General features: G+C 56.5%; 1 protein-coding gene across 15 annotated transcripts in view; it reads left to right on the forward strand.

Annotated features, from left to right (window-relative positions):
- JADE2 (jade family PHD finger 2) overlaps positions 1-18,835 on the forward strand; it is a 145,949-nt gene that overhangs the window by 110,206 nt on the left and 16,908 nt on the right. For all 15 annotated transcript variants that reach the window (XM_021084771.1, XM_021084773.1, XM_003123948.5 and 12 more), the window contains 6 exons: positions 7,607-7,764; positions 12,347-12,507; positions 13,122-13,333; positions 14,514-14,681; positions 16,080-16,196; positions 17,402-17,866. In XM_021084771.1, the coding sequence (XP_020940430.1) occupies positions 7,607-7,764; positions 12,347-12,507; positions 13,122-13,333; positions 14,514-14,681; positions 16,080-16,196; positions 17,402-17,866 (1,281 nt within the window). The remainder of the gene's footprint in view (positions 1-7,606; positions 7,765-12,346; positions 12,508-13,121; positions 13,334-14,513; positions 14,682-16,079; positions 16,197-17,401; positions 17,867-18,835) is intronic.

Genomic DNA, 18,835 nt, shown 5'->3' on the forward strand with positions numbered 1-18,835 from the left:
AAAACGCAAAAAGCTTCCAAATTTGAGAGGTAAAACAGGAGAGCCCCCCCGCCCCCCAAAAAGGGCTTTTGAATGCCCCTGTGGTTTTGAGCCACGTTTCTAGCCTACAGTTCCTCTGCTACCCTGGGAAGCAGGTGCGCCGGGAGGGGAGAGCCCTTCCGCTGCACCAAGCGCCTGCTTTCTGAGCCTCCTGCTGTCTTTCTCTGCGGTGGGGGGACAGAACCACTTCTCCTATAGTCAGAAACATTGCTTCTCCCGCCAGCTGGAAAGGCCTCCTGGCCTCTGGGACTTGTCTTGCAAAAGAAATGTGTGTAATAAATTCTCTTTAAGAGCAGGAAGTGCTATTATCCTTGTGAAAGAGAAAGAGATGTTGAGTGTGTGTGCATGTGTGTGTGTCTGTGTGTGTGTGCGTGCGTGCATGCGTGTAAGTGTCTGACCAAATTAGCCTAGTGGCAGCGTGAATGGGACTGGGCAGAGGGGAGCTCATTCCAGAGCCCCTCTCTGGTGTTTTATGCCTAATTTTCAGTATTTAAGTATGCTCTTGGCAGGAACACTCTATCAGTTTCCAGCCCAAGAAAAAGACTTTTTTTTTTTATGGCCACGCTTGTGGCATATGGAAATGACACAGCCAGGGACGGAATCCGAGCGGCAGCTGTGATCTGCGCCATAGCTGCAGCAACGCCAGATAGTTTAACCCGCTGTACCAGCCAGGGATCGAACCTCTGCCTCCCCAGGAACCCAAGCTGCTGTAGTCGGATTCTTAACCTACTGCCCCACAGTGGGAACTACAGAGCTGTTTTTGTTTTGTTTTGTTTAGTCTTTTTAGGGCCGCACCTGCGGCATATGGAGGTTACCAGACTAGGGGTCGAATCAGAGCTGTAGCTGCCAGCCTACACCACAGCCACAGCAACGCGGCATCTGAGCCTCGTCTGCGACCTATACCACCTTCATCCTCATGAATGCTAGGCAGAGTCGTTTCCACTGCACCACAACGGGAACTCCAGATTTTTTTTTTTTTAATAAATAGCTGGAGTTTCCGTCGTGGCTCAGCGGAAAATGAATCGACTGGCATCCATGAGGATGCATGTTCGATCCCTGGCCTCGTCCAGTGGGTTAAGGATCCGGCGTTGCCGTGAGCTGTGGTGTAGGTTGCAGACGCAGCTTGGATCCCTTGTTGCTGTGGCTGTGGCATAGGCTGGCAGCTACAGCTCTGATTCAAACTCTAGCCTGGGAACCTCCATATACCGTGGGTGTGGCCCTAAAAAGCAAAAAAAAAAAAAAAAAAAAAGAGAAGAAGAAGAAACAGCTGACTGGTTTGCTTGCAAAGAGCGTTGCAGTGGTGAAGGGACAGCACAGATCTCAGACAAGGGTTTATTGTCTCTGAGCCTCAGTCTCCACATCTGTAAAATGGGAGTTAAATGAACGAGGTGATATTATGTAGCATGTAGCACAGCACCTGTCATACTGTACCAAAGCAATTCCTTTTGACTATTAGCTGTTCTTTCTAATGAGATGTGGTGCTCTGAAAAACATTGTGATATTAATTGAAGTATCTGGTAGTAATTTTACTTGGCTCTTTCAGGACAGACTCTCAAACATCTTTGGGAAATTAGAGAGAGAGGGCCACTCCTAGCTTTGCATTGGGACTTCCGACGTGAACCAGAAGTCAAGGAGAGGCCGTGCTGGCCAAAGCCATTGTCACTGGCTTTGGAACAGTGACCAAGGTCCAGTGTTCCTGAGGTCCACGTGAGGAATCCTTCGGGCCAGCCCTCTGCCTGTGCTCTCTCCCTGCTAAGCAGGACAGGAAGCTTCACAGTTGAGTCCTACTTCAGACAAATGCTGGGGCTCATTGATTCCATCACTCAGTTATTCCACAAGCATTTCTTGAGTACCTGCTGGGTGCCAGGCACTGTGCCACAAACAAAGCACAATGGTAAACAAGACCCATGCAGTTTCTGCCTCTCTCAGCTTGATCATTAGAGGAGATGGACGTTAAAACAAGCAATTACACAAATAATCGTATTTTGTAATTATGGTAAGCGCCGGAGCTTTTCCTTAAGTAACTGAACTTCCTCTTGGTGGCTCTTGGCCTGAAATAGGCTGCCACACAATACTTCACCCTTGAGAAAAGGAAGCCGAAACCAAGGTCCCGGAATGGAATATTCAAATAACATTCATAAATCTTGTGATCACATACAGGAACTCTTAGCACAGTGAAAGTTGCCTTCGTTTGCTTTGGGACATCATGTCAGACTCCACTGACCCTTTCTGGCAGAGCTTGTGTTGGGGTTCTTCCTGGGGAAGTGGTCTCTCACAGGGCTCGGGAGACTTTTCAGTGCTTGCGGCCTTCAGTCTTGGGAAGAGGAAGTAGAGGGCGTGCCCTGTGCGGCGTCCCCCCATCTGGGCAGAGTGGGGTCTTCAGCTCCCTTCAGAGCTGCATTGGCACCTCTGGCACCCACGGTGGTTATTAGAGTTTAGACCTTGAAGTTGTTCAAAGATGCTACAATTAACATCTCCCAAGCAGCTCCGCAGAACTTGGTTGCTAGGCAGCAGACCTTTAAAGACAATTTGTCAATTTCTGCCAAAAGAGAAAAATAGTAAACACTCACATTTCTGAGAAACTTGCTTGTTTTCCAAAAGCTTCCAACTTCCTTGCCATGGCAAGGCCTCCAGTTCTTCAGTGTCTATTTTATCCTTTTTTTTTTTTTTTTTTTTTGGTTGTTCCCAGGCCGAGGGTCGGATCGGAGCTACAGCTGCTGGCCCACACCACAGCCACAGCAACACAGGATCCGAGCCACTTCTTCGGCCTACACCGCAGCTCACTGCAGCGCTAGATCCTTAACCCACTGAGTGAGGCCAGGGATCGAATCCACAACCTCATGGTTCCTACTCGGATTTGTTTCTGCTGCACCACAACAGAAGCTCCGGCGTCCATTTTAATCTTTGGTTTTCGTAAATAATTCTGAGGCATTATAGGAGAATAAATGAGCCCTTTTTTAAAGCCTAACCTTTGGTAATTCAAAACAGATGTTTGGGTTGCCGTGTTTGTGGACAGGTCTTCTAGGAATGTACAGGGGTTCCTTTGTGAGAATCAGAGAACTCAGCTATAGCCCTAGAAAGGTGGTGGCAGATCCAGGGAAGCTCTTGAGTCATTCAGCCTTAGGTAGAACCTAGCATGTGCCAGGCCCCTTGTACCCTGCTGCAGCCTGTGACCTGGCCAGACCTCACTGAGCTTACCTTCTAGTAGGGAAGACGTGGCAGGAGCCCAGGAGATCCCAACGCAGAGGCTGTGGGAGTTCAGAGGCAGCCTAGAACCCAGCCTGGGATCAGGGAAGGTTTTCCAGAGCTGCCGTAGGCGGGACTAAGACCCTAAAGGTGAAACGGGCTGCCTCCACGTGGGCAGGGAGAAGCGTGTCCCAGCAGGGCCCTCCCATGTGCCAAGGGTGAAAAGTATTTGGAAGGGAGACTGCCAGGGCGGCTGTCTGTGTGGATGCAGGGCCTGGTAGGCCCTGCAGCTGAGCCTGAGGGCTGTGAGAAAACAGTGGAAAGCCACTGGAGGACTTGCAGCTTGCAGAAGCCATCGTGTGATTTGCATATCCCAGTCCTTGGGGAAGCCACCTGACTTGGCTTCAGGTTAACTCAAGGGCATTGGCAATGAGCAGGTGGCCAAGAGGAGCAGGGGTCGTGGGCAGTGCTGGATGGCTCTGCGGTAGTCTGGATTCTTTTGCCACTTCCAACATGTAGGACCTTATTAAACTAACCTGAGATCCAGGTATCTCAGCTGTAAAATAGGGGTGATGGGGGAGTGGCCGTTGTGGCACAGTGGAAACGAATCCAACGAGTATCCGTGAGGGTGCAGGTTTGATGCTTGGCCTCACTCAGTGTGTCAGGGATCCAGCATTGCTATTTCTGTGGCTCTGATTTTTGACTCCTAGCCTGGAACTTCCATATGCCTTAGGTGTGGCCCTAAAAAAAAAAAAAAAAAGAAGGGAGTTCCCACCCTGGCACAGTGGAACAGGAATCTGACTAGGATCCATGACATTGCAGGTTGGATGCCTGACCTTGCTCAGTGGGTTAAGGATACAGCATTGCCGTGAGCTGTGGTATAGGTCGCAGACGCACCTCGGATCTGACTTTGCTGTGGCTGTGGTGTAGACCGGCAGCTGTAGCTCCGATTGGACCCCTAGCCTGGGAATCTCCATATGCCGCAGGTGCAGCCCTAAAAAGCAAAAAAAAAAAAATTAAGTAGGGATGATGGTAGCACCCACTATCAGAGTTGGTATAGGAACTAATAATAAATTAATTCAGGAACAGCCGTTAGAGCAAACTATTGCATTTGGAGTAGATAAGCAATGAGATCCTGGTGTATAGAACAGGGAACTATATCCATTGCTTGAGATGGAACGTGGTGGAGGATAATGTGAGAAAAAGAATATATGCATATGTGTGTGTGTATATATATATATGCATATAAAGAATACATGCATATGTATCACATATATAATGTGAGGAAAGGAATATATGCATATATACGTATGACTGGGTCACTTTGCTGTACAGTAGAACACTGTAAATCAACTATATTGAAAAAAATAAAAATCATTTTTAAAAAAGAGCAGGAGTTCTCATCGTGGCACAGTGGAAATGAATCCGACTAGGCACCAGGAGGTTGCGGGTTCAATCCCTCAGTGGGTTATGGATCCAGCATTGCCGTGAGTTGTGGTGTAGGTCATAGACGCAGCTTGGGTCTGGTGTTGCTGTGGCTGTGGTGTAGGCCGGCAGCTGTAGCTCCAATTGGACCCCTAGCCTGGGAACCTCCATATGCCACGGGTACGGCCTCAAGAGAGACAAATAAAAAAATAAAGAAGTAATTTAGAGAAAGAACAGCCATTGGAGTAGTGCTGGGCACACGGTGCTCTCTAAGTGTTGACTAGTACCATTAAGATAGCTCTGCCTTTGCTGTGCTTCCATCGGTCCTCTGCCCTAAAGAGCCACTGGTGGCCCATGTGCCCCCTGCTTCCTGAGTGACCCTAAATGAGACTTGCAACTCTCTTGGGACCAGACTCTTTTCTCTGTCTCTCCTGGATCTCCCTGACCAAGGTGAGCCTGGGATCCCTTCCTACTCTCAGTTCTCAATGCCAAGCCTGTTCCTAGGTCAGGGCCACCTCTCCCCCAGTGGTGGCAGCTTGGCACTCGGTCTGTGCCTACAGACCAAGGCTGCCGGTTGCTCCATTCAGTTCACGTGCTTGGGTTATTTCAGCTCTGGATATAGCCGCGAGGTGTCTTCATCCGTTCATGGGGGTTCCAAAAGCATGGCCGAGGAGCCAGTTGGGGGCCTCATCAGATAACTCCCCAGAGGCGCCCTTGTATGCACCCCTTCATTTAATCACCCACTCTGTCCCTATTTATTGAGAACCTTCTATGTCCCAGGCACTGGGAATATGGCAGAGAACAGGACAGGTGTGGCAGGACATGTGATAAGCAACAAAACAACGTGAATACCCCAGTTCTTTTCAGGAATCTAAGTACCGGAAAGTGAGGGAGCCTGCCGGGCTGGAAAGTAGCCTTGTCAGGTGGTCAGTACTGCCTGAGGATGACAAGGGTAATCCCTCTGAGGTGGCGCTCACACTGTAGCCCAGAATGTGGGAACAGCGAGAGGTTCCATACTCACCTGTGCCTTTCTGGAGGAGTGCACAGTGACGCGAGGCTCTTAAAGGGTTGATTTCTAGGGCGAGGTGACAGGCCTTCCCAGGTGGGCGGTTCCCCTTGGCATCAGAGCAACAGGGTGTTAGGTGTCTACCACGTGGCTTGCCAGGGTTGGGAGAACCTTGAGACAGTCATCCATCCACCCTGGGTTCAGTTCACCCCTGCCAGGTCCTGACCTGGGGCCCAGAGGGAAATAACCCAGCCCCAGCCTTGCTGGGCTTGGCAGAAGCCTCAGCTAGGAAAGGCCCCAGCCAGCAAAGGGGGTCCCGAAGGACCCCACAGGAGCACCAGTACCTGAGTCTGTGTCCTTGTAGCAGCCTTCTTGCTGCTTGCTAATAAGATATGCAAATTATTAAGGCTGTGAAATCTTTGCCACATTCCATCTTCTGTTTAATTAGCATTTAATCGCAATCTCATTTTAATTTTTTCACACTGGTACCCTAATTAAATGTTAGGGTGTTAGTCTTAACAATTAAGTTATATCGGCAAATAGAGTCTTCAAGAAACTTGACCTTTTGCAAGCCAGGGCCCTCTCTAGCTAGATGCAGACGTTAATGAGATCTCTGCAAGGTGCTGCCTGGAGCCCCCGTTTTAGCGCCCCCATTCCAGTCGTTTCCTGTAGTTACAGCCCTAGCTTCAGATGGGACACGCCGCCAATGAGTGGGGATGCTAGTGAGCGCCGGGAGCCTCTGGAAGGCTGGTAGACTCTCGTTCTTCCAGGGAAGGAAGTGGATGTAGAGGTGGGGGCGGAGACAGGACATTGGGAAGAGCAGTTTCCTCCCCCCCCAGGGAGCCCAGTGAAAACCAGAGCATGGGGGCGCCTCCGCTCAGGGCCTGGCCCTCAGGGATCTGGGATGGGCTTGACTGAGAAGGCATTCAGCACCCTCCCCTAGCCTGGCACACACAGGACGGTACTGCCCTGGTCCCACCTGGCAGGCCACGTGGCGTCCTTGGTCTTGGGACCAGAGAGACCCTGACCAATGGGAAGCTGTTCCCTAGGCTGCCCCAAACGCTGGCCTCTCCCTCAGCTGTTTGCATGAGGCCCTGGCATGTAGTTGCCTGGACTCTTCCACTTTGAGCCTATGGTTGCAATGACAAAGGATAAATTTGGAGCAGAAATTCCCTGAACTGTCACTTCATGGCAGTATTGCATTCACAGAAGCCTTTCTGCCATCTGATTTTTTCCTCACTATTTTTGCCTTTCTTGGCAAGTCTTTTTTTTTTTTTTTTTTTTGGCCCACAGTGTGTGGAAGTTCCTGAGCCAGAGATCGAACCTGAGCCACAGCATTAACCCAGATCGCTGCAGTGACAACACCAGATCCTTAACCCAGTGGGCCACAGGGAAACTCCACTGGCAAGTCCTTCCTCTTCTCTCTGACATCTGCTCTTGCCCACCACTCAAACTCTGTTCTCAAACAGGTCAGAGCACGTACATTCGTGTAGCACATTCCTTTTTCTTTTTAGGGCTGTACCTGTGGCATATGGAAGTTTCCAGGCTAGGTTAACTCAGAGCTGCAGCTGCCAGCCTACGCCACAGCCACAGCAACACGGGTTCCGAGCTGCATCTGTGACGCCACAGCTTGAGGCGATGCTGGATCCTTCACCCACTGAGCGATACCAGGGATTGAACCCTAGTCCTCACGGACACTGTCAGGGTCTTAACGTGCTGAGCCACAGCAGGAACCCCCGGCACATTGATTGAAGATCTTCTGTATACGAAGCCCTGTGCTGGGTTCAGAGAAGCTGCGTTATTATCCTTCCTGCTTTCGTGTGGTCGTATCTTTGAGTGAGGGGGCAGGAGGCCCCCTGGAGTTGCCTTCGCCTTCTCGCGTGCTGGCCTGCGGAGCAGCCCACCGTGAGGCGCGCTGAGGCCGTTCTCTCCCTCCCGTGCTCCTGACAGGTTTTCCGGACAGACCTGATCACAGCCATGAAGATCCCAGACTCCTACCAGCTCAGCCCGGATGACTACTACATCCTGGCAGACCCGTGGCGACAGGAATGGGAGAAAGGCGTGCAGGTGCCCGCTGGGGCAGAGGCCATTCCGGAGCCTGTGGTCAGGTGAGCTGGGCGGTCCAGGCCGGGGGACCGCAGGCAGGGGAGGAAGGGGGAGGCTAGGGCCAGTCAAGGACCCTACCAGTCCTGAGATTGCCTTTACTTTCTAGGATATCCTCAGGCTTTTGTTTTTGTTTCTTTGGTCCTAAAAAGCTGGTGGTGTACCTCGGAGGCTAAGGGCTTGGGCTCACGCTCAGCTCTGGAGCCAGACAGCCTGGATTCAAAGGGCTGCTCACATTCAATGGGACGTTGGGCTAGAAATGTAGTCTCCCTGGGCCTCAGTTTCCTTGTCTGTGAAATGGGAGTGATAACAGAAACCTGGCGCCATGCAGTGGTCAAGATGACATAGGGAGACGACGCAGGGAAGGCCCTGGGCGTAGGACCTGGCACACGCCAGCGCTCAGTGAAAATGGACGTGGACTTAGCTTGCTGTCGATCCAAACTAGGTCCCACCGGAGGATCGTATCAGGGAAGTCTCCAGGCTTTTAACTAGTCCTTAAGACGGAGATAAGCCATGCTCTGGACTTGTTAAACCTTTTAAGGAGTTCTTAGCAGGAGGAAGTCAAGTGCCTGGCACACACATCAGATGCTCAGGAAGCGGTTGCTAAGACCAGCCTCTGAGGAGGCCCCCTGCCAGGCTGGGTCAGGGCTGGGGCACCAGTGAGTCCTCTCCGGGCTTTGTAGCCTTCCGGTCTTGTAGGTCAGAGACACCCCTGGTGCTCCTGTCGGGAGGTGGCCTCCTGGCCACGGGCCTTGCCTCCGTTGGCAGAGCTTAGCCAAGTGCTTCTTTCCGCACCCTGGGAGATGCTCCAGGTCATGTCTCGGGACAGAGGGGCCTGCTGTCCCAGCCTCCCCTGCCCACTGGCCCGCCTGGGCCGGGCAGCTCGTGTTACTGGCAGTTTATTCCCAGCCTTGGCAGCCCCATGGCTCTCGCTTAGGCCCATTTTGACCAGGCCTTGGGCGAAGATCTCGGCCGTCACCTCCCTTGACATTGGCACTTTGCTTCCTGGCAGCCACACTGATGACTGGCTCACAGACGCCCAGTGCCTGCCTGGTGCCAGGCCTGTGCTGGGCATGGGAGTACAGAGGCGAAGCAGACGCTAAGCCCTACTCGGCGCTCGGTGAGGACTGGGTATTGGGCAGTGCTCGTCCTCCTGGTGCCTGGGGGCAGAGTGCCCACCAGCTCTTGTCTTCCACCCTTCTAGAATCAGGGAAGCACCTCCCTGGGTGAGAGTATGTGCAAGATTTGGAAGAAGAATTTATTCTCTGCCTCTCCTGCCCAGGACCAAAAAGGGGGGGGTCAGACTCTTGGCGGGTTTCTCACTCTCACCTCTGTAAACTGAGGGGCTGTTACCGGCCTCTCTGAGCCCGTTCCCTCCTCTGCAAAACGGGGCTGATAACAGTACACAGTCCAAGGCTGTGGTGCTGAGGGATAAATGAGAATTCTCATGCCCAGGGCCCAGGACAACGAGGCAGAGGGGCGGGTCACTAGCTGGGCAGAGAGACATGCGTGCGGATCAGGCCCTTCTCTCCTTGAAGGCTGGGAGATCCCAGAGACATTGGCCGGCCTGGGTGATCAACTGCAGATGCCTCAACACCAGTGGCAGCCAGTGTTGCATCTGTTCTGACAGCTCTGGCTCCAGCCATGTGCACATGGCTGCTGTAGGCTGAGAAGAGCCAGGCACTCCTGGCCTGTCCATGGTCTTTGGAGGGGATAGGCTGAGGGGGAGGGCAGGGAGGGATGCTCTGGTGGAGATCTCAGGGCCCCTTCTTCCCCTGTCTCCCTCCAGCCTGGTCCCCACATCGCCCAGGACACCTGCCACTGCACAGCCCTCATCTGGAAGCCAGCACGGCAGCCACCATGGTTAGAGCTGTTATAGGAACTCTGTTCCTGAGAACTGGCTGTGCTGAGCCTGCCAGACTCATCTTCACATTTAATTACCATATCAGGCCTCGGAAGGGCATCTTACTGTCCCCATTTAACAGATGAGGAAGTTGGGAAATTCTGGGGAATTCCCTGCATGACCGCCAGGGCCTTGTGGGCTGGGCCAGGAAGTCACAGGCCACAGGAACAGGCCCTGGGGTGCCCCTCGGTGGCCTGAAGAGAGTCTTGTGCGCTGATCACCTTGGCATGCTGACTCTGACTGCCCTCCCCCAGCTGCCCCCCCATCCCCCTCTCGTGCCCAGTGCGTCCGTCCCCCGTCCCCACCGCACCCCTGCCCCAGCCCTCGAGCAGATCTGCCCACCTCATGGTCTGAAACTTCCCTGGAGAATGATAACCTCTCACCTGCAGATCGGGAACTGAGGGGCTACCTCCAGAGCTCCCTGACTGCGGCCAGAAGACTGCCCAGGGCAAAACCGCCTGTGGCGTCTGTGTGGTTCTCTGCAGTAGCGAGCCCTCCCCTCCTCCAGAGTCCACCTCCTCCTCCAGAGCCCCTTCTTCCTCCTCCAGAGCCCCCATCCCCATTTTCCAGAGCTCCCCTCCTCCTCCTCCAGAGCACCCCCTGCTCCTCCAGAGCCCACCTGCTCCTCCAGAGTCCACCTCCTCCTCCAGAGCCCCCCTCCTCCTCTTCCAAAGCCCCCCTTCTCCTCCAGAGCCCCCCTCCCCCCAGCTGACCTCATTCCTACCAGCTGCAGCTGAGACAAGGCCTTGGCCTCCCAGGCCACCCTTGGTAGGAACGTTTCCTGCATAGTCAGAGCCAGAAGAGGCTAAACAGAGGAGGAGGAGAGCCCCAGGAAGCACAGGAAATGCCTTTTCTGTTGTGAGCCCTGTAACCCCAGCTTCCCAGAGAAAGGAATGCTCTCTTGGTCCCAAGAGGTCTGGTCAGGTGGCAGCTGACTGAGCACACAAGTGTGGTAGTTATGCCAATAAATGGTGGCCGTTCAGACAAGGTTGTCTAAAACCCCAGCTAAGCTGGGGGCACAGAAAAGCAGGGTGGTGGCAAAATTACATTTGAAAGAATGCATTCATTCAAGGAGTTCCCGTTGTGGTGCAGCGGAAATGAATCTGACTAGAATCCATGAGAACGTGGGTTTGATCCCTGGCCTCACTCACTGGGTTGGGGATCCAGCGTTGCCATGAGCTGTGGTATAGGTCACAGACGCTGTTCAGAACTGGGGTTGCTGCAGCTGTGGCGTAGGCTGGCAGCTGTAGCTCCGATTCGACCCCTCGCCTGGGAACGTCATGTTCCCCTGGTGCGGCCCTAAAAAGACAAAACAAAACAAAAAAAAATGCCTTAATTCAGATAAGAGCCTCGTGGAGTTCCCTGATGACCTAGCAGTTAAGGATCCAGCATGTCACTGCTGTGGCTCGGGTTGCTGCTGTTCTGCAAGGTTCAGTCCCTTGGGCTTGGGAACTTCTGCATGTTGCAGGTGTGGCCAAAAAAAAGAAAAACGAGACAAATACGAGCCTCATGGGAAAGGCAGAACTCAGAGTGCTGGTACTGCTTCCACCTGGAATGATGCGGGCGGGGTGGGGGCGTCACATCACTGTCAGTGTCAAGACCCCTCCATCTGGGCATCTTGTGTGGGAAAAGGTGGTGCCAAGCCCTCGCCCTTTCTCCTTGCCTCCCTCCCCCTCCTCTGGGCCTCTCTCCTGACCTGGGGGCCATTCTGCCTCCCTGTCTCCCTCATCCTTCCTGCCCCCCTCGGTGACACCCGGGGCACTTCCGGGAGCCCAGGAGCCTTCCCCACAGCTGTACCGTTTCTGCATCCAGAGCCCTGCCCTCCCCTGCCCATCTGCGCTGAGTCACAGCCCCTGGCAGCGCTGCCTCCGACCCCAGGAGGCCTCTCGGGCAAGTGAGGGGCCTCCCAGCCCTGGCAGGGCTGGCCAGACGGAGGCCCGGCGCCACAGCAATAACCATGGCAACTGGTAGGGGGTGGGAAGAGCTAGCATTCTGAACTGGCATGGGGAGCTGAGGGGCAGCACGCAGCTGAGCCAGGAGAGGACGCTGTCCCTCCCACGGCGAGAAGCCCTCACGTTCCATCTCAGAAGGAGCAGAGCCATATCCAGAGGTTTTAAAGTACACCCTCACATGTAGAGAGAGCTTACTACCGGCCAGGCATGGCCTTGGGAGTTCCGCGTTACCCCTCCTCTGAGTCCTCGTGACCCCATACAAGGTAGGTGCTGTTGCCACTAGCTCATTTTTTTGGATGCGCTCACGGGGTCAGAGGACATTTCAGTGGCTTACCTAGAGTCGCACATTAAGTAGTGGAGCTGGCCTCAGACCTTACCCTGAAGCTAGAGCCTCGGTTCTCCTGAGGCTGTTGGTGGGGCCAGGTCTTTGAGGGCCGGCCTGGGGTCAATGCCCGGTCTCTCTCCAGCTTGAAGGGTATGCAAAAGGACCTATCCCCCACTTGTCCCCAAGAGGCTGGCAGCAGGCATTGCCCAGGACAGCCCTCGGATGCCTCCTGTAGCCTCTACAGGGTGGACAGGTGGAAGGGACGAGTCTGCTTGGCATCAAAGCCTCACACCGCAGGAGCGCTCTAGCTCCTCATCCGGGCTGGTCCGCTCCCTGGAGGCCGCAGATCCTGCGGAAAGCAGGCCCAGGGCACCCTCCCCGCATGACATCCTCTCTCGATTTCTCAGGATTCTGCCACCCTTGGAAGGCCCCCCTTCCCAGGTGTCCCCTAGCAGCTCTGAACTTGGTGAGGGCTCGCAGCCTGACTGGCCAGGGGGCAGCCGCTATGACCTGGACGAGATCGACGCCTACTGGCTGGAACTCATCAACTCGGAGCTCAAGGAGATGGGTAGGTGACCTGCCCGCTGAGAAGGGGATGGGGCCGCCAGGGAGGGTTTTCTTCTGAACCCCAGCATCCTCACCCTCAGGAGGGCAGTGGCCACCACTGGGCTTTGGCACTGCCCGGAGCTGGGGGGGCCATCCCTGCTGCATTACTGCTTACTGTGCTTCAGTTTTCGGAGCTGTCAGGTGAAGGCAATAATACTGTCATTTAGACGGTTCTCGGGACTCTCGTGGTGAGCCTGTTACAGTGAGAGGGCCCTAGGAGTCTGGGATGACAGGTGGGCCGGGCTCAGTTAGTATACGGGCCTCCGGGAAGGACCAGCTCTGCCCTGTTGCGCCACCTTCCGAGGTTCCCCACATACGCGCAGCTCAAGCACTGGGTTCCCTAGAGACACGGGCCTAGTATCTGTGTGTGCATAAGTGTGCGTGGTCCCCAGCAGGGTCTAAAGTCCGAACGCCAGGCCCCCCAGGGGCCTTCGAGGCTGTGGGGCCCAGCCCAGTCAGTTTTCAGACGCTGGAACTGTTCCCGAGGTGGTGCACGCCGTGGGTGGGTGGACACCCTCCCGGCCGTCTGCTCTGAGAGGCCAGGCTCCTGACGCCCCTGCCCTGCTGTCCTCACAGAGAGGCCAGAGCTGGACGAGCTGACGCTCGAGCGCGTGCTGGAGGAGCTGGAGACGACGTGCCACCAGAACATGGCACGGGCCATCGAGACGCAGGAGGGGCTGGGCATCGAGTATGACGAGGATGTCGTCTGTGACGTGTGCCGCTCTCCCGAGGGCGAAGATGGCAACGAGATGGTCTTCTGCGACAAGTGCAACGTCTGCGTGCACCAGGTGGGCAGCCCCCTCTCCCTCCGCCCCGTCTCGGACGCCACGTCGTGTGCAGCGCCTGTGTGGGCAGGCCCCCGTCTAGGCTGCTCACCTGGCTGTCGGGCTGCAGCAGCGCTGTGGGCACAGGCCCCTAAGAAGGAGGGCAGGGGCCAGATAGGTTCGGCGTGAGTGCCCGTCAGGCCAGGGACATCCGGGGCCACTTAGCTCGGCCTCTCTGCCAGATCGAGCACCTGTCGTCGGCTGGCCTGTCCATCCCTTCCTGTTGGCCTCCCTCACCCTCTCCCCTCCAAGCACTCCCCCTGCTCCTCACCCTCTCCCCCTCCAAAGCCTGGAGCCAGGTCCCCCTGTTTTAAACCATGGCTCTGCCGTTTACAAGCTCTGTGCCTTTGAGTGAGTTTCTTAACCTCTGTGAGCCCCTGTTGCCTCAAGTGTGAATATAATAAGTTGTGCAGACGAAGTGCCTCCTGTGCGTCCTTTGGTTGGGGCAGCGTGGTCCGGGCTGTCCTGGTGGTTAACCTGACCTGGCTCCCCTCTTGATCTTGGGCCCCGAGGCTCTAGGTCTTGGCCCTCCCTGGGCCTTGTCTTGGTAGAAGATGTAGAAGATGTGACTAGAACCCAGGGGACCCGCTCTGGTCCTGACTCAGCAGCCCTCCTCTGCCCACTCATGCCAGGGAGCTCAGAGGGCCTTCCCCTGGCTGGCGAGTGGGTAGGCAGTGTGCCAGCCTCCTCATTTATCCGCATGCCTGCACGCGGCAGCTCTGAGGTCCCTAAGCCCCAGGTAGGACCAGAAGGATCCCTGTGAAAAAAGATGAAAGCTCTGGGCCTTGTCCTCAGCGGCGTCCGTACCCAGAGCTGTCTTCGGTTTGAGGCAGTGTGGGGATGCCCCCGACGTCCCTCGCGGGTGGGAACCTCTGCTCAGGTGCCTGACCTCCCAGCAGAGGGCAGAGCTGCGCCCTTTCCCAGAAAGGGCTGGGAAATGGTGACATCTCAGCCCACAGCGCAGGCTGAGAGCCCTTCAGGAGCCCTTGCGTTGTGGTCCCTCCCGAGGTCCCCTTAGTGGAGATGAGGAGCAGTGTCACTCGAGCGCCTGGCTTGGGCTGGGGCCGGGACCGTTTGCACCTGCATGCTGATCGGGTGGCTTGGCCAGTGCCCCCGCCCCGTGACCACCCTGCCCTCTCCCCAGGCATGCTACGGGATCCTCAAGGTGCCCACGGGCAGCTGGCTGTGCCGGACGTGTGCCCTGGGTGTCCAGCCGAAGTGCCTGCTCTGCCCCAAGCGAGGAGGAGCCTTGAAGCCCACTAGAAGCGGGACCAAGTGGGTGCACGTCAGCTGCGCTCTCTGGATTCCTGAGGTGAGCAGACGAGGCGTGGGGCAGCCCTGGGGCACAGCCCTGGGGAGGTGGGTGTGACCATAACTCAGAATCCAGGTGGCAGAGCACCGGGCAGAGAAGGTGATGGACCACATTACACGGGGGCATCTCAGGAGTTGCGCCTGGGAAGAATTTCCCCATGGACATGGGCAGAACGCAGGTGGTAGTTTCTCCGGGGAGGTGGGATTATGAGCCACAGGGGCAGCAGATGCTGGGAGTGAGATCTGGACAAGAGCTGGGCAGCTGACTCCAGGGGGAAGCAGGTGCAGGTCTCTCCAGACCGAGCAGGGCCGGCTGTGGTCAAGCACGTGTTTAAAATACAAATTAGCCAGATGCCCTAAAAGGAAATCAGATGGGGAGCCAGATTGAAAGCCGGATAGTAGGCCTGGGTCTGAGTCTAGGGGGGGAAGGACCATGGGCAGTGGGCTGGGCCCATGGTGAGTTCTCAGCGGCCCCGGGCTCACACCGTATTTGGAACATGAAATGCTGACCTCGACCGGAGTGTCGGCTTTGGCCCTGCTGTGTTTCCGGACCCAGCATGAGGCCCCACTGCAGTGCTGCCTGAGCCCAGAAGTGTGCCAGGTGGCCCTGTCAGCAGGCGGCCCCTGCCCGTCCTGGGCTTGCCGTCCCACAGTCCTTGCTGGGAGCCACGTTGCAGGCCTCTGTGATCAGAGCGGTTCTGTCAGCAACAGTCACTTGTCCCCACGTCAGCGTTTTAAAGGCTGGAACTACATTTGGGCACAGCAGCGACACAGAGCCAACAGGGACCTGCCATGGGGACCCTTCCGTGCAGGACCTCTGGACATGGGCAGTGGGAAGGCAAAGGTACCCTGCCTCTGGGGCTGAGGGGTGGGCTGTTCCCAGGAGACAGGCATGGTGGCAGGCCCGTCCCCACAGGAGGGGCTGACCAGGTGCACCCCCATTGGCCAAGAACGTCCTTGGAGGCCCCCAAGAAGAGATCCTGCCGTGGGGGCCTATAGGTGCCACCCGGAAAAATAAGTGAAATAAATACAAATTATAATAAGAACTCTGAAGATGCTGCTAACCAAAGCCTGCGGGAGAGCGGAGTGCGGACCTTGCACGCTCTTGTCATCACACGCATGCACACGGAAGGGTCTCTGTCTTAAGGCCCACACATCCCAGGCCCACAGTCAGTTACATGCTCTGATCTGCACTCTCCCCGTCCCAAGTGAAGCCCAGCCACTGGCGCGCACACACTGACACTTCATCAGTGGTCACCTTGAGAAGTCTGGAAGGCCTGGGGACTCTCTGCCTGCCCAGTCTGCCCACTGCCTGGTTTCAGCAGAAAGCCCCGCCTTGGGCGAGCCCCAGGCAGGCTGGGGATGAGAGGCCTGATGCAGCTCCCTGTGTCCCGCCCAGGTCAGCATCGGATGCCCTGAGAAGATGGAGCCCATCACCAAGATCTCGCACATCCCAGCCAGCCGCTGGGCTCTGTCCTGCAGCCTCTGCAAGGAGTGCACAGGCACCTGCATCCAGGTACACAGCCCCTTCACCCCAGCGCTGCCCGGAAGCCCACGCAGGAGCCAGCTCCATGGAGGGGCGTGTCTGGGACACCCTGTAAAACAGGCTGCGGCCACCACCCTCCTCCTTCCCTGAAGGTGCTTCGGACAGAACCCCCGATGGGCCCGGACGGGGACCAGGGTCAGAATCCCACCTGCTGGACCTTCCTCCCTCCCTCATGCTCTTAGTCCCGCCATACAGGCCCGAGGAGCCAGGCTCGCCACCCCATTCCCATGCTGAGGACTCTGACTTTGCTCAAGAGCAAGTGTGTTTGGGCTTAATGAACACACTGACCTCTTTGGACGTCAAACTTGACGTGTGGGAGGCGTAGGAGACAAACTTCCTCCAGCGAAGCCGACAGGCTCTCCTGACACAGGGCAGGGCTTCATTAGTCTGTTGATGGCAGGGGTTCCCAAATTTCAGCCTGCATCAGGGCTACGCAGAGGACTCGTTCAAACACAGATTGCCTCCTCCCCCCACCAAGAGGTCCTGCTTCTGTCCCTCTGAGGTGGGGCTGAGAATTTGCATATTTCTCTGAGTTCCCATGGGATGCTCGTGCTGCTGGTCTGCAGGTCGGGAGGTGGGAGGACCAGGCTCGTCTCTTCACTGCGAACACTAGGGGGGGCCTCTCTCCATTTGTAAGACTCTCGGAACGGCTTGTGAGTGCAGTCCCTGATGTTTGGGTAGGTTCCTGCTGAAACAGTTGTCAGCTGTTCACAGCATCATGCCAGGCACCTCAGGCGTCGAGGTGGCCCTGGGCAAGAGAAGGAGGAAGGGGCTCAACTCCAGGCCCTCTCCCCAGAGGACAAGGGACTCCCCATCTTGGATAACGCCGCAGGAGTGGAGGAGGCAGGCACCCATCACCAGGCTCTTTCTTTGGGTGCCTCAGAATCCAGCGTCATTTGTCCACACAAATGCAGCTTGTCCCTAGAGGGACTGTCCATCATGTATTACTGACTTCCTAGGGTATATGGCGCTGACCCCCGTTTCCTCTCCATCCTCCCTTCCCACCTGCCGCGGCTCCAGTCCATACCCCACGAGATGTTAGGAACCCACGTCATTTTGTTTAGGGCCTCGCCCGCGTTCTGCATGCTCTGTGTGACCCTGGGGGGTGCCCCACGTCCTTCTCCCTCCCGCCAGGGCTCCCTTCACACCTGACGCTGCCCTTCCTCTGCCTCCAGTGTTCCATGCCTTCCTGCGTCACGGCATTCCACGTCACCTGCGCCTTTGACCACAGCCTGGAAATGAGGACTATATTAGCGGACAACGACGAGGTCAAGTTCAAGTCTTTCTGCCAGGAGCACAGTGACGGGGGCTCACGGGGTGAAATGCCGTCCGAGCCTGTGGAGCCCAGCCAAGCCGGCGAGGACCTGGAGAAGGTGACCCTGCGTAAGCAGCGGCTGCAGCAGCTGGAAGAAGATTTCTACGAGCTGGTGGAGCCGGCCGAGGTGGCCGAGCGCCTGGACCTGGCCGAGGCACTGGTTGACTTCATCTACCAGTACTGGAAGCTGAAGAGGAAAGCCAACGCCAACCAGCCGCTGCTGACACCCAAGACGGACGAGGTGGACAACCTGGCCCAGCAGGAGCAGGACGTCCTGTACCGCCGCCTGAAGCTCTTCACACACCTGCGGCAGGACCTGGAGAGAGTGAGTCGCCCCCGCCGCCGCCGCCGCCGCCGCCGCCACCGCCGCTGCCCAGGCTTCCCGGGGGGCCCTCCCGCTGCTCCCTCGACACCTTAGAGCAGCTGTTCACCAGGGTTCATGCTGTGAGCGCTGGCAGGGCCCTGAGGGCCTCCAGATCTCAGACAGGGCGAGGGGAGCTGATGGTTTGCACAACAGGGGAGGATCCAGCTCTGGGGTCTCTGAGTCTCTCTCTTGTCCCAGCCCTTCTGCAGGCCTGTTGAAGCCTGGGAGTCTTCTGGGGCGGGGAGGCTGGGAGGCGTCAGAGCCGGGGCAAGGACCCAGGCTTTGGATGCCTGGTGGTCTCTATGGGCCCTGCCTGGTCCCAACACGCAAGGTTTGCTCAGAGTCGAGGCAGGGAAGGAACTGGGAATCACGAGTGAGTTGAATCAGCCCAATAAGCGCATCGGGCCAAGGCAGGGAAGGCCGATGTGAGCACGGCTCCCAGGGGTGCTGGCTGAAGGGAACAGTATGAGCAGAGGCACAGGGGCGGCAGGATGGGCCGGAGGCCTGCAGCAGCCTGTGTGGAGTGGACGCATGGGGCTGGGTGGGCCAAAGTGTGTCTGGAAACAGTAGAAGTATTTTAAGCAGGGACCGTCCTGCTGTGGCTGCAACTTCTGAACACTCAGGCTGTAGGTGGCGGCACAGGGCCGGGATGGCGGGAGGGAGTGGGTTGGCCAGAAGCCCTCCGCTGTGCCCTGGGTGATCTTTGCTTGGTCCAGGGTCATAGCTCTGGGAGCTGAGTGAGAGAAGGAGGGTGTGCACACTCCACCATTTGGGGCTGGGCAGGGGAGCCTGGGGGCCAGTGAGAGTTGCTTTCCTAGAGCACGGAGGCCTTCCCAAAGCCGCTGATCCCTCCTACTCATCCCAAAAGAAGGTTGGTGGCGGGGGGGAGGGGTCCCCCTTCTGTGGAATGTGCCCTTGAACTTGGCTTTT

The sequence above is a fragment of the Sus scrofa genome, chromosome 2 (assembly GCF_000003025.6).
Source record: "Sus scrofa isolate TJ Tabasco breed Duroc chromosome 2, Sscrofa11.1, whole genome shotgun sequence".
Classification (NCBI taxonomy): Eukaryota; Metazoa; Chordata; class Mammalia; order Artiodactyla; family Suidae; genus Sus; species Sus scrofa.